This window comes from Sphaerodactylus townsendi, linkage group LG06, assembly GCF_021028975.2.
Source record: "Sphaerodactylus townsendi isolate TG3544 linkage group LG06, MPM_Stown_v2.3, whole genome shotgun sequence".
Classification (NCBI taxonomy): domain Eukaryota; kingdom Metazoa; phylum Chordata; class Lepidosauria; order Squamata; family Sphaerodactylidae; genus Sphaerodactylus; species Sphaerodactylus townsendi.
In genome coordinates, this window is record NC_059430.1 from 116,082,846 (window position 1) to 116,097,649 (window position 14,804).

Sequence of the window (14,804 nt, forward strand, 5' to 3'; positions counted from 1 at the left end):
TTCCATCATAAGCTTTTATGGACTATTTTGCCTGTCCCTTGATGCAGGTGCTCCCAGTTTGGGTGGTTATTTGCCATCTTTTTATGATTTCTTCTTCTTAAAAAGATGTTTCTTTGTTCTGTCACTCCTTGGTTAGATCAGAAGTGTTTATGTTTTTCTTTAACACAACAAGGAGTCCTGTTGGCTCCCAGAAATGCTGCCGGAACTGCTCCTGTGTGGGTGGTGGAAGGTGAGGGGGAGTGGGAAAGAAGGATGCAAAATGCATACTCCTCTGGTTTCCTTGCACAGGCAGGGGAAAAACCACACTTTGCTTGCTCCTGGAAACCGTGGGGCTTCTCTGATCTGCAGCATGGTGAGTCCTGAAGGGGGTGGGCGAGGAGAACGTGCACTGTTGAGAATCTGACCCAAAGCTAATGTACTCTTGACCTGAAGGGACCAAATGTGTGCAAAAGGCCAAAGAGAACCTGTATGATATAATGATTAGAGCGTCATCCTCCAATATGGGAGTCCGAGTACTGAATTCCCACTCTGCCATGAAAGCTGCCTGGATGTCTTTCAGCCAGTCACACACTCTTATTTTGACCTACCTCACAAGGTAGTTATGAGGATAAAATAGAGAAGGAGAGAATGATGTTTTATGCTGCTTTGGGTTCCCCACTGTGGTAGAAGTGGGGTCTAAATAAATAAACAAATGCTTACTGGGGTAAAATTTTGACACTCCACAAGACTTCTGATTATTTTTGCTATAGCAGATGAACATGTCATTTTACACTCCACTCAGAGGTGGGATCCAGCAGGTTCTCGAGAGTAAGTTACTAATTATTTGTGTGTGCTGAGAGGGGGTTACTAATTGGTGATTTTGCCACGAGATTTTCGCCTTAGTTACGCCCCTCCTCTCAGCAGTACCGAGCAGGACTTGAAGCAGTCTAGCAGGAGGTGCACAGGCGTGCGTGGCAGCCTGCGCCTGTGTGCATTCGTTTCCCGCCCAAGGACCGGCGCAGTGGCTGTGTCCTTGCCACAGCCCCGCCCAGGAATGCCCCGCCCCCAGAATGCCCGGCAACGCCCCCTTTGTGCCCCCCGCAGCCCCATTGGCGCTACGCCACAGTTTGAATCCCACCACCATGGGAACCTGTTACTAAAATTTTTGGATCCCACCACTGACTCCACTGTATTTTTTAATCTTACTTCTGATCTTTATGGTGTTAGGAGCTCATCAGCCATCACTGGGGGCATAAGATGGGAGCAGGAGGGTCAGACCCCTTCATTAAAAAAAACCCCCTATGAACCTATGAAGAAGGCAGGGCACCATGATGCCCGCTGAAAATAGGAACACATTATGCATTTTGAGTAGTTATTTGTAGGAATAGAATTCTGGGACAGGAACTAAAACCTCCAATGGCACCAGCAATCTTTAGAAGTAACTATAAAAATGGCCCAAAGTAAACTCTGGTCTCCTTTTAGTGTCATTTGCAAAATTGGTAGCATTAAACAATATGGGAGTGTTTATGTGTTCTTACCTCCTTGTGCCTGGACAGCTCCTACAAGGGAGAAAAAGAAAAGAAAAGAATATTGAGGCCATGGTTCAGATTCTGCACTCTAAGCAAAAACTACTTCCCCTCTGGTTGCAAAGAGACAAGCCCACTGCTGTCTAGTTAACAAGATTATTTTTAAACACACAGATTAAAAGTACATTGGTTTTATTTTTTAAAAAGCACAGGTTATAGATTAATTGTAACAAATCATGACCAAATTTTGCCCCTTCACCAAAAAAAATCCTGTAGCCAAGAGGGCTGTCACAGGGCCTTTGCCCACTTTAAGCCTCGCGCTACTTGAGGAGAGTAGCGTGGGGTCCCCCAGCACTCCCCACGACAGGGGCGGCGACAGCGCAGCCGTCCCGACGCTGCCGCTGTGGCGCCTCCTAAGCACGCGGCATCCTTGGCGCTCTTGTAAATTGAGAGCAGTGCGTGGCATGGGGGGATCATGGTGAGTGGGGAAACGCCCACAGAAGGGAAGGGGTACTTGTCCTTTCTGTTATTCCAACACTGCCCATTTATAGTTCATTCATATGTTTTACTTGAAGCTGTGATGGCAAATTTGGGGAAACTCAGCATGAAGCAAACCCCTCAGGAGTGCTTGTTTTGTGTTGCATGTTTTGTTTGTGTGTGTATCTGAGAAGCACCATCAAGCCACAGCTGACTCACAGCCCTTCCTCATGAGGTTTTCCTAGCAAGGTACAAACAGAGCGGGCTCGCCTGCAATCCATTGCACACAACCAAAACAAAACGTTCTGAGGCAGGAAATAAAATGTTTCCTCAGAGGAGTTCAGCAACATCCAAACCATTTTATTCACAGCCTGAAAATGTTTTAAACGAATGCTGTGTTTTAGCAATTCTTTTTCTGAAAACATTTTCAAAGCATTGCGACTTGAGGTGAGGTGCGATCCTCGTAAGATGTTTCTCGTCTTTTTGCAGTCCCTGGACTTCCTTCTGAACACCATTTTCTGAGCTTGCTCCATCATCTCGACTGTTTATTTTCATCAGTTCTTTGTGTGTGTGTGTGGGGCGGGGGAGGTGATGTCTTCGTAGCTATGAAGATATGACCCCTGAAGAATCGCATCACGAGTCTTTTCAGGGACTTGTGTGGAATGGACCATTGCCTGACTCTGCGTAGCAACCCTGACACGTCACTCGCAAGGGCGGGTAGTTCGAATCTAGATTCCCCCCTCCCCCAACTTCCCCATTGCTCCAGATTGCCCACGCATTTTTCGAAAAGGTCTACTTTCTTCCAGGTTCTAAAATAACACGTGCGGGGGTGGGGTGGGGGACCAGAAACGGACTGAATGCGCGTTCGGCGTTGGTGAAGTGGGGAGTTCTGCAGGAAACCTAGATATTTGGAGTGATGAGCACGTGAGTGGGGAATCTAATCGTGAGTGGGGAATCGACCTCAGTTGCCAGGTGATTAATTCTGTGGAGTGTGGGAGGCTTTCTGTGCCACCCTAAGAGCGCTTTCCTGAAAGCAAGCCACACTGTTTTGAAATATGATTCTGAATAGACCTGCTTAGAATTTCTCGGAGAACAGAAGTGTGCTTTTCCCTACCATAGAGGAGGCAGGGGTGTTTTTTTTTTTTAACCCTACCCAGATTTTCATGTCACGGCAGAGCAACCCTCCCTTGTATATTATCTGATCTGCTCTCTTTCAGCAGGAAGAGATTCATTTCAGATCAACTGCAGCTCTGCAGCTGAGGTCACATTCCTGTTTCTTTTTTATTCCAGTCCAGGGTAGGAAAGCAGTTTCACAGATTACTCAGAAGCCAGGCCCCGTCTGTCTCTGTGGAGATTCTGCAACTCTGCAAGTGCCGAAATGGGAACTGAGCACAAAATTCTGTACCTGTGTGAACCTTTAACTTCCTTGAGGCCTAATAGTTGGAAGGTGGTCTTTGAGCACCCATCAGAGATGGGAGAAGGTGTCTGTAACATTAGGAAGGAGGCAGAGATGGTTGTCTTGCCAATGGGCATCCTAATTTGGCTGTTTTGACAATTAGATGTTGTAATGATGTGATTAACACAGACATCTTCTTTCCTTCCCAGAGATGTCTTTCGCTGTCTGGTTGTTGACAAAGTCTGGCTGAGGCGGCAGTCGAAGAACATTTTCCAGCAAGTAAACCCCTTAGCATAAAATGGGAGATCAGCTTTTCAGCTCACTCTCTCTCCCAGCTACACAATCTAATACGTGCCTTACAATGCAGTCTGAAGAACACTTTCCTGGAAATAAGGCCCAGTGTGTAACTTCAGTAAGATTCTGAGTAGATGGTCTTAAAACTGCAGTATCAATGGCTGAGGCAGCCATCATTTGGGGAGTTTTCTCCTTATTCCGTCTATTGGGAGTTTCCTGTTGATTGGTATTGGTAGAGCTGTAGGGTTATGTGTGTTTTCTGTACGAACTGTTTATTATATATCTTGGAAGTTCAACTAATCTAGTCTTGTGAATGAGGCAGTGGTGTTGACGAGAACTAACTTGAGCTAACTAGAAACTGAACCATTTGCACACTGAAGTGTGCTATTTTGAGTGGTCATCATAAAAGATATTACATGCTTTCAGGTTTTAATGTCCTTAAAACCATGAGACAAATATATGTTAGAAACTACACAGATCATAGGCCCATTATGCATGGAAGGTTTACCTCTGGGCTCTTCACTGCACAGCAGGTTTGTAGTGGGGTCTGCTCACATTTCTCTGTTTATACATGATGAAGCAGCACACAGCATGCAGCGCAGTTTGTTGGCTGAACTTTGCCAGCTCTCAGTTTCTGGTTCTCTTAATGCTGGCCATCAAATCAGCCTTAAAGGCACAGATCTCTCCCCTCTTTTCTCTACACACACATTCCCTCACTTTCTCTCAATCTCTTCCTTCTGTGGCTGCCGTGGCAAGGAAGAGATAAGCTTGTTTTAAAAGAGAGGCTGGCTTGAAATAAAGTTTTAAAAAATCCTCCCAATCATTGGGGAGGGTGGAAATAGAGCAGGGAAAGTGGGGTCGAGCTAAAAAGAGACCTTGCTTGAGCTATTCCTTGGTAAAGCCCTCTCTGTTATTATTATATTGAAATATCGATATCTCAATAAAAGCATTTTAAAAAGCCGGAAGGAGCTGGCAACATGAAAGGCGGAGCAAGGGGGAAAGCATGGATGGCTGGGTAGAGCTACATAGGCTGGCCATGGGCAGAAGGAAGATCTCCAGGGCAAAGCTGTGCTCATTGGCACATCTTTCCACCACTGGCGGCAAAGCACATTAAAAGTTGTGCTAGAAGTGGTCTCGCTTGCCACAGAGAGAATGGAAAGTGAAAGCAGGGCTCCAGAAAATACATCTGTACAAGAAATCTTACTGCGATAGACATGCGCCCCCAACACACAGCGGACACGCTGAGCATAATTGGCCATTACTGAAAAGTATTCACTACTCCAAAGCCCAATTCCAAATGTCACCAAGTAAATCTATTTTTTTTTGGCCACAGACATGGCTTTTGCACAATATCTGAACTTTGAGCAAAAGATGTTAGAAAACCAACATCCGCAACAAAGGAAAGCATCACCAACATATTTGGTTTCCCCTCCCCGCCTTGGCATATATTTTTTTCTGTGCGGAGGTAAACATTCTCTGGTGAAGCCTGTCGCAGAAACCTGCAGCCAACTAGTTAGGATTTCTGAAGTTTTAACCAATCTTAGCAAAAAGAAACGTAAGCTTGGGGCCAGGGTTAGGCCTTTTCCTTCACCGGAGAAAAGGCCAGTTTGCAACTTTAAACAACAACAACAGCTCCTGGCAATTGAATTCTCTGCACGTACTGTAGTTTTCTTGCCAAACTGTGTACAGCCAGCTAAATGTCATTCTGTATGCTTCCACATAGGGGGCACAGGGTTGGCAATTTCCTTCCTACAAGTGCTGGAGACTTCATGGAGTTATGACTGATTTCCTGACTGCAGAGATCAGCTCTCCTGGAGGAAAATGGCTGCTACAGAAACTAAACAGAGTCCACGAAGAACCTACTACACCACATCTATAAACAAGTTGGTATACTTAACACATATAACGTGCTAATTTAATAAATCTTCATAGCGATTGAAGGAAAGAATCTTTGATGCTTAGCCCAGGCATAACTGACACAACTACAATGATACCACACACACACTTTTATAATCTTGCTGTTATGTATATTGTATTGATGCTGCTAGTTTTATGAATTTTTGTATATTGTTTTAACTTGTTTTAATTTATTTTATTTGGTGTATGTTGTTTTGGCCATTGTATGTTTGGCCCAGTGTACACCGCCCAGAGCCCTTCGGGGGTGGGCGGTTTATAAATTTGATATATAAATAAAAAATAAATAAAAATACTAGAGTTAATGAAATCTATATATTTGGAAACAGTGAACCCAATACTGGGCAAGCAGGAATAAGTGATACTGATAAAGTGGATAAGTCACCACAAAACAGGCATTTACTGGGGAACCTGTCTTGGTTTAACGTTGCAAGGACCTGAGTTACTTGTGTCGTGAGAGTGGTGTTAGACACAAGTATTTGCTGAAATACAGTCTGGAAAAACCACAACAACCACAAGCAATTGCCTTTTGGATGTTATATGACATTGATCATTTTGTATTGTTGAAGGCTTTCATGGCCAGAATCGCTGGAGGGTTGTGGAGTTTCTGGGCTGTATGGCCATGTTCCAGTAGCATTTTCTCCTGACGTTTTGCCTGCATTTGTGGCTGGCATCTTCAGAGGATCCTCAGAAGATCTCTGAAGATGCCAGCCACAGATGCAGGGGAAACATCAGGAGAAAATGCTACTGGAACACGGCCATTCAGCCCTGAAACCCCACAATACTCCAGTGATTAATTTGTTTATGTGGTGTGGATTTCTGCACTTGTTATGTTTTGATGTCAACCCACAAGTTTTATTAAATCAGGACATTATATGAGTGAAGTATAAAATCTTGTTTATAGCCCTGGTGTAGAAAGTTCTTTGTGGATTGTATGTTGTTGATTTCCAGTTGTCTTTATATGCTTGGTTTTGCTACAGAGTCTGACTCATTGACAGAGACTTGCTGAGATCCCTTCCATCCCAAACCCTCACTCTCCCTAACCCGAAGTCCCAAATCTCCAGGAATTATCCAGACTGGAGTTGGCAACCCTAAGGGATGGGGTCCAAAGTATATCCTTCTAAACTTTGCTCTACCACTGGCCAATCATACCCAAGTGTTTCCAGGCTTTCCAGAGGTGTTTCCAGCGCCAAACAACAGACACAAAACACCTCAACCAAAAATCATCACTTTTTACAAAGTTAGATTGGCCTCCCTCACCCCCGGGTCCTGGCAGACAATCGATTTACTCATTCTTGCTCCCTTTTTGTGAGTGACTTGCCACATTCAGGAAATGAGCCAGGAGGGAGAGGAGAAAAAGAGCCTTTTCCGAGATCAGCCTGGGGCTCATGACAGTCACGGAGAGTTAAAAATGGAATCGTTTATCAGAGGCGGCTTATCTCTGATTGTCAGGTGTCAGAGACGGACCTCGGGGGATACGGCTCTCTTCTTGCTGTGCCCTGCTTGCGAGAATCCTCGAGGCATCAGGCTGGCCAGAATGCTAGACTGGGGCGGCGGGCCGGGGGGCGGGGAAACTTTTAATTTGATCTGGCAAAGCAATTCTTAACCTTATTTTTGTTCTTGTCAAAGTCAGGGAAAGGGAATGGCTAGCTCAGAAGTCATTTTCCTCCTGCAAGCTGGGAAGAGATGGTTGGGGTCTCAGGCATGTTCCTAAGATCTGACATGTTGTTTCAATATTCCCTGTCACTGCTTGCCTAATAGTCTACAATACTGACCAGGACCAACAAAGGGGTTTGTACAACTGATCTGTCACTGTCACCTTTCTTTTGGACATAGTTCTTGCACTCCAGGTGATTGACATCTTCACATGCCTCTTTGCTCTTGTCTGTGATGTCTACACTACGCTGACCATATTCCTACGCCGGTTTGCTCTCTGCAGAGGCATAGCAAGGGGGGAAAGAGCCTGGTGCACCTGTGCATCCTCCGCCCCATCCCACCCCGCCCTGGAACACCCCCTCTCATGGAATGCACCTGCCCCGCCCCCAGAACACCCCTGGAATGCCCTCACCACACCCCCACAGGGGCGCGCGCCCGGTGTATTGCGCACCTCCCTGTCCCCTTGGAGCTACGCCTTTGGCTCTCTGTGACATGTTGGAGCTAGAGACTGGGGCTCTCTTAGAATACAAAAATGATCTTGTGTGTATAGGGAACTCCTGGGACTCTTAACTTTAAGCCTTAGAGCAACAGTCCCCAGCCCAGTGACCATGGGCTCTTTCAACACCTTTCCAGCAAGTAAGGTTGCCAGCTACAGGTTGGGAAATTAAAGAGGAAGCTTCTCCAACTTGAGGCCCAGTTTGTTTTGGGGCTGAGCTCCAGTTCCCCTCTTTTTGGATTCCACCAGAGTTTGAACTACTCTGGCTTTTTGTCAATTGGACGTTGGTCAGTCCAGCACAGCAAATGTATAATGGTTTGCACTCATGATAAAGGAACCCGTGTTCCTGTTTTCCCGTTCACATGCATGCTGTGCAGGCAGCTATCGGGGCCAACGGAAACAATCCGGGTTGCTCTTGTGTCTTTGCAGGCATGCAGGAATGAACCCTAGAGGCAGAGCAAAGAAAAACTGCATCCGGGGCACGCGCACGCCCTGAGCCCCTGCTGCAGTATCGCTCACCCCAACCCTGCCCCGGAATGCCCCTGGAATGCCCTCTCCACACCCCTTCCATGGTCCCGCCACACCTCAGCTGCAGCTCTGCTCCGGGGCTCGTGCCCCCCCACCCTGTTTGCGCTACATCACTGATGAACCCCCACAGCTATTCCAATTGTCCCATGATATGACCTGTCACACCGGTGTAGATACGCAGATACGTCACACAAAATAAAAGAAGAAAAGAAAAACAGGTCTCCCTGCAATGGCCAGGCAATGACAGGCGGATTCTCCCTGACCGTGGACGGCACCGTGAAGGGAGGAACGTAAAGCACCTCCTGCTGGCTGTTTGCGCAGCAGTGGCTCCAACCTGGGATTTTTCAAAAGGATCGCTAGCTTAGCAATCACCTGGGTTGGGGAAAATAAAACAGGGCAAGCTCGTTTTGGTGGGGAGGACCTGTGCAAAGCACCCCCCATGGGTTTTATGGTATCCCGCCCCCGTTATATTTGCCCTATGTGGAATCAGCAATTTTTTTTCCTGAGCTGGGTTTTCTCTTTTTAGTTTGACATGGCACTTTAACTAGTAAGAGGTTTTGCTAATGAGCAATTATGCTTCATTTATTTAACTGGATAGCCTTTCAATACAAGGTGTTGAGACCAGAGCAGAGCATCAGGTCTCTACCCTGGTAATTTTTCTTTCCTTTATCTTTTTCTTTTAGGAGTGTTTCCACGATAGCAAACTCTGCTAGTGATACAATCTTTATGTATTTTTGGTTTATACGAGAGCCAGTTCTTAAACAGCAGTGCATAAAAGATTTTTTTTGTAGGCTTGTGGAAAAGGATTTTTTTTTGGGGGGGGGGGGATTACAAGTAGGTTTCATTCCATTCACTTTGTAAAGTTATTCCATTGTTTCCAAAACGTGTTCAGACAATTATTATTTCTTACTATTACACAGGATAATGGGCCACTGTAAAGGTTTCATGAAGTCATTCAACAACCAGGGAATGACAGTCCATGTGCATATTATTTACGTTAATTTGTTGCTGTGAGCCCTTTGCAAATGGACAGTTAGGTTTAGGAATCTTTGCGTAAATTACCACACAATAATAAGCCTGTGTGCATAACGTTTATGTTGTAAAGTCTAACACAATGTAAAAGCTTACATCCTAATTGTTTAATTGTTTATTGAATTTTGGAGATACTGGGACAACAGAACAGTACCATTAGCCATACAGATGCATGCTTGGATTGCTAACGTCTGAGATCTAACAAGAACAGGTTAGCTTGGGTCATCCAGATCAGGCAGTGGCATAGCGCCAAGGGGCGGGGGTGCGCGTGATGCACTGGGCGGGTGCATGCCCTGCGTGGCAGGAGCGGATGGGGGCAGGGGCGCAGGGCACACACGTGCCCTGGGCGCAATTCACACCTGAGGTCAGGGCAAGCCAGATATAATGCTATAGAATTCACCCTCCAAAGCAGCCATTTTCTCCAGGGGAAAGATCTCTATTTTCGGAGATCAGGTGTAATTCCAGATCCACAGGTCCTACCTGGAGGCAGCCAACTCTACAAGCAAGTATTTTTTAGAAAGTAGACAGGGCCAAGTGGAGCTTTTGAGGAACAAGGGAGGGCGTTTTCCCACTTACCTTCTGCCCCGCGCTACTGTAGGCAAGTAGCGCGGGGTCCCCCGGCACTCCCCACTACAGGGGCGGCGACAATGCAGCCGCCCCAACACTGCCACTGTCGCGTCCCCTCAGCGCGCGTCATTCCTGGCGCTCTTCCAAACGGCACCTTTTGATGACCCCACGCAGAGTGCGGGGTCGTGGGGAAGCCCAGGTGCGTGCCAGAAATGACGCGCGCTAAGAGCAGCTCGCGGCATACAGGGGGTCGTGGCAAGTGGGGAAACGCCCGGAGATTTGATCGGATGTTACAAGTTTTAAAAACGTTGCTTTGGCGGCCGCCGCCCCCACAGCACAAAGATATTTGCTGTGTGACTGAAAGTAAGCTCCGGCAGCCATTTTGTTGCTGTGCTAACCACACTCTCAGGATTTCATGGGTGCCTCAGGCGCAAAATGGTCGGGGGGAAATGTCACCTATTAAATGCTTGCCTGCAGTGCTTGGCCACTGTCCAAATTGCAAGCTTTAAAAGGTAGAATCCCTAAGGGAGGTTGGGAATTTCTAAGGCAATTTCACCACTACAAGTATAGAAATACAAAATATAGGCATGTGCTAGAATGACACAGCAGTTTCTCGTTCATTTTTCAAAGAGAAACTGACCAGCCGGTAGGTAAGATTGCCAGTTACAACTCAACTCCAAACTACAGAGATCAGAAAATGGCTGCTTTGGAGGGTGGAGATTATGGCATTATGCCCTGCTGACCTCACCCCCTTTGCTTCCAGATATCCGGGTATTTTCTCAACCTGAAGTTGGCAACGCTATATGAAAAGATGCAGGAAGCAAATCTAGGGCCAACCAGACTGTATATTTATGGCCTAGCTCAGTTGCCAATGAGACAGAGACAAATCGAACCAATGGTCTGATTTGGGCCTAGCAGTATGAATGGAAAACTGAAGACAGCAGAAAATACCTACTTAAACAAGATGAATGTGATAGAGGAACTTTTCTATGCAGGGAAAAACTGACTGGGTTAGAAGCTGTCATACTTATTGAAGTATTTCTTTAAAAAAGAAAGAGAACATCAACAATATTTGCTGCCTTTTTAATCTTGGGGAGAATTAGGGCCAAACTAATATATATATTAGTTTTGAGGAAGAAATTAGAATTAGGTCCAAACTATACGTGACTTGGAAAAATCTATCAATGGATTTCCCAGAATTCTTGTTTGTAGTGAAATGCTAACAGTTTGATGGAAACTGTGGTTGAATAACCTTATCACACTTTGGCTCCGTTCATGAAGGACGCATCACAGTTATGCTTTTGGGAAAGATGGCCAACAGTGTCAAGAAGAATGCAGAAAGCAAGCAACCCGAGAGCGTGTTGTGCAACGTGCAGTGACAAACCATTGCTTAGGGGTGACGTTTTTGGTTCTGGGAAATGACACAAGATCTCTCTCTCTCTCTCTCACCCTCACACGTACACACATCCTTCCAGCTTTGATCAAATTGGCATCTCTCCAAAGCTGCATTTCTTGACAAGGAAAATGTGGGGGGAAACCCATCATGGATCTCTAACAGCGTATGTTTTTTGGACCCTATCTACAATAGCATATGGTATGTCTGTATATACTCCATGGTGGGGACAAGAAACCAAGGCAGGAAGGAGAAGTTTCCAACCACCACCATACCCCCGACAAATATTTCTTCTCTGTTTCCTGCCCACTATCCGGGTCCAACCCAAACATCACATCAAAATTCCTTGGCACCCTGGTTCCCCAAGGTGATTAGGTTCTGGAAATTTGTCCCCCTATCTTAGTAGATCTGTCTGGAAGTGTGAGAGCATCAGGGAGTCAGGTTTGAATCCCCACTCTGCCACAGAAACTTGCTGCATGGCCTTGGGTCCGTCATGCACTTTCAGCCTTGCCTACCTCACGGGGTTGTTGTGAGGATAAAATGGAAGTGAGGGGAACAATGTAAGTTGCTTTGGGTCCCTATTGGGGGAGAACGATGGTGTATAAATGAAGTAAATAAATAAGTTGCGACTGTCCTGGGCAGGAGAAGGTGGGCCTTGAGTTTAGATACAATAGAGTGGGACCTTCAGGGCAGCCAGCCTCTCCAACCCTGTGCCACTGACTCTTTAGAGATGTCAATGGTGGCTTGCAAAAATTGCTGGAGATTGGAGGGCACAGTTTGGGGGAGGAGCTTAGGAGGGACGGGATGGCATAAAGCCTGCTATTTCCACAAGGCGGGGGGGGGGGGGGGTATTTCTGTCATCTGGAGATCCGTTCTAATTCTAGAACTCTAGACCCCACCTGCAGCTTGGGAATCCTACGTTTCTTCTCCAGCTCATTAGATGAGAAGCAAAACCTCATGAAACTACAGCCTTCCTTCCTTTGCCTTGTAGCAAACAATCCAAAGTGGCTCGCTGCCACCAGCCGTCAGCATATCAACATTCAAGTTTACCTCACAGAAACATGCCAGATCACTGCTTTCTACTCTGTACAGAATGCCTTCCTTTGATTTCAACAACAGAGCAGTCTGTATCAAGAAAGTGCTGTTAGGAAGCTTACAGAATACAAATGCGGAGCTGGTTTGAAAAATGTCGGCCGGCTGAGACTGAGGACCTTTTACCAGGTCGGGTTACATCTTTGTCCTAATCTCCTGGTCATGTCCAAGCATAATGCAGAATTTGTCTTCAAAACTGTCAGGGCAGAAAGACATCCTAAGAATGTCATTGGCCAGGGAGGATCTCTCTAGGATTTCACACCTAGAAATCCTGTCAAGTAGTCTTTTCTTTCCCTTATAACTAGAGATGCCAGGGTTTGAATCTGGGACCATCCTCATGCAAAACAGATGCTCTAGCACTGAGCCAAACCACCTTCCCCTATGTGAGCACATGGCCTGCCTTCTACTGAGTCATACCATTGGTCCACCAAATTCAGTATTGTCTATTTTGATTGGCAGTGGCTTTCCAAGGTCTCAGGCAGAGGCCTTTCACAGTACCAACTATCTGATGCTTTTAACTGGAGATGCCAGGGGGTTATGGAATATAATGCCACTGAACCTCAGCCCCTCACCAGAGATGCTGGCAGAACATCACATTCAAAGAGATAGGATGTCCAAAGCCAGGGTGGTGTAGTGGTTAAGAGCAGCTGGACTCCATTTGGAGATTCTGGGTTCGATTCCCCACTTCTCCACATGATCAACAGAATTTGTTTCTCAGATCCTACACATGATGCCTGCTGGGTGACCTTGGGCTAGCCATAGTTCTCTCAGAATTCTCTCAGCCCCACCTACCTCATAAGGTGTCTGCTATGGGGAGGGGAAGGGAAATGAGTTTGTAGGCCAGCTTGAGTCTCCTTACAGGAGAGAAAGATGGATATGAATCTTCTTCGTCTTTATATTCAGTTTGTCCAGTATATCCAGTTTGTGGTCTAATTTGGGAAGGTCTACTCAGCCCTGACAAACACAATAAGGGCCTCTATTTGCTTTGAATTAATAAGGGCAGTTCATTCCTAGCTTTGACAAGAGGTGACACCAGGAAGCAGAATGGACAAAATTTGCTCTAGAAGAAGAAGAAGAGTTTGGATTTATATCCCCCCTTTCACTCCTGTAGGAGACTCAAAGGGGTTTTCAATCTCCTTGCCTTTCCCCCCTCACAACAAACACCCTGTGAGGTGGGTGGGGCTGAGAGAGCTCCGAAAAGCTGTGACTAGCCCAAGGTCACCCAGCTGACATGTTTGGGAGTGCACAGGCTATTCTGAATTTCCCAGATAAGCCTCCACAGCTCACAAACTCGGTTCCTCCAGATTAGAAAGCACCTGCCCTTAACCACTACGCCACTGCTGCCCTAGGTGAGGAATAGTCCTTCAAGGGTCACCTTGTGCAACAGTCAGGAGGGTTGGAGAGATAAAGATAGGGAAAGTGATGGAAAGAATTGGATCTAACTCACCCAGCTGTGCCGAAGCCAATCCTAGCAGAACGTGAAGCACTGGGAATCCTGGGTGGCCTGGGGCCCGGGCTCCCAACTTGGGGATCGAGCTCATTCCGAGATCTTCTTGCGAGGATAAGCTTATTCTGGGTTCCTGAAGGGACAGCGGCAGTATCTGGCCGAAGAGCAAGGGAGGTGTAATCGAAACAGCTTAAGCAGGAAACCTCAGAAAAGGGGAAGGGAGCTGTCATGGGGCGGCTGTCAGACTGTGAGCAGTCTCTTACTTCCCCAATGGATGGGAGGCCAGGCCACAGGGACGTAGAAGAGACTGGGCATGCTGACCTCTGTTGGTGGTAGCCACCCATGTCCTGCCTGTGAGTTTTTCTTCACACATGGCCTCCAATGTCCAGCCCCTTTGTCTTTGTGGTAATGGGCACAGGGCTGCCAGCCTCAAGATTTCCCAGAATAAACATTGATCTCCAGATGACAGAGATAAGTTTCCCTAAAAAAATGACTGCTTCAGCGGGTGACCTCTATAGGATCACATTCTGTTGAGGTCCCTCCCATCCCCAAACCAAACTCTTCCTAGGCTCCACCCCCAAAATCCCCAGGGATTTCCCAACCTGCAGTTGGCAGCCATGTATGATGACCTCACTGCACGGGGAAGAGAACGATCAATATGTAGTTTCTAGCCTTGCAAACTAAATATTCTTGGATGTGAAGGGCAACAGGTATATTTGGAATATATAACCCTGTCAAGCAAAGTAACGGGTGGAAATGTGAACTGTGCGGCACGTCAAATTAGAATAGTTTATCTCTTAAAAGACCAGCCGTTTTTTCCCTCAGAAGTTCATAAAAAACATAAGCAGAACTTTTCTTAACCTGAGAGAGAAAACATACAGTATATACATTATCAAAGTATCACAAATACTGGTTACATGCACGGCTAATGGTTTGTTACAGTTTGGTTGCGTTACAATATGTTTTAGTCGTAGTCAGAGCGCTTTCTATATATCATTTGGTTTACA

General features: G+C 46.3%; 1 protein-coding gene across 1 annotated transcript in view; it reads right to left on the reverse strand.

Annotated features, from left to right (window-relative positions):
- Window positions 1-14,141, reverse strand: part of LOC125435442 (transmembrane immune signaling adaptor TYROBP) — a 30,822-nt gene extending 16,681 nt beyond the window's left edge. Inside the window, exons 1-3 of the mRNA XM_048501642.1 lie at window positions 14,061-14,141; window positions 13,798-13,951; window positions 1,518-1,538 (exon numbers count right to left, since the gene is read on the reverse strand). Of these exons, the coding sequence (XP_048357599.1) occupies window positions 1,518-1,538; window positions 13,798-13,951; window positions 14,061-14,141 (256 nt within the window). The remainder of the gene's footprint in view (window positions 1-1,517; window positions 1,539-13,797; window positions 13,952-14,060) is intronic.
- Between the last annotated feature and the right edge of the window lie 663 nt (window positions 14,142-14,804).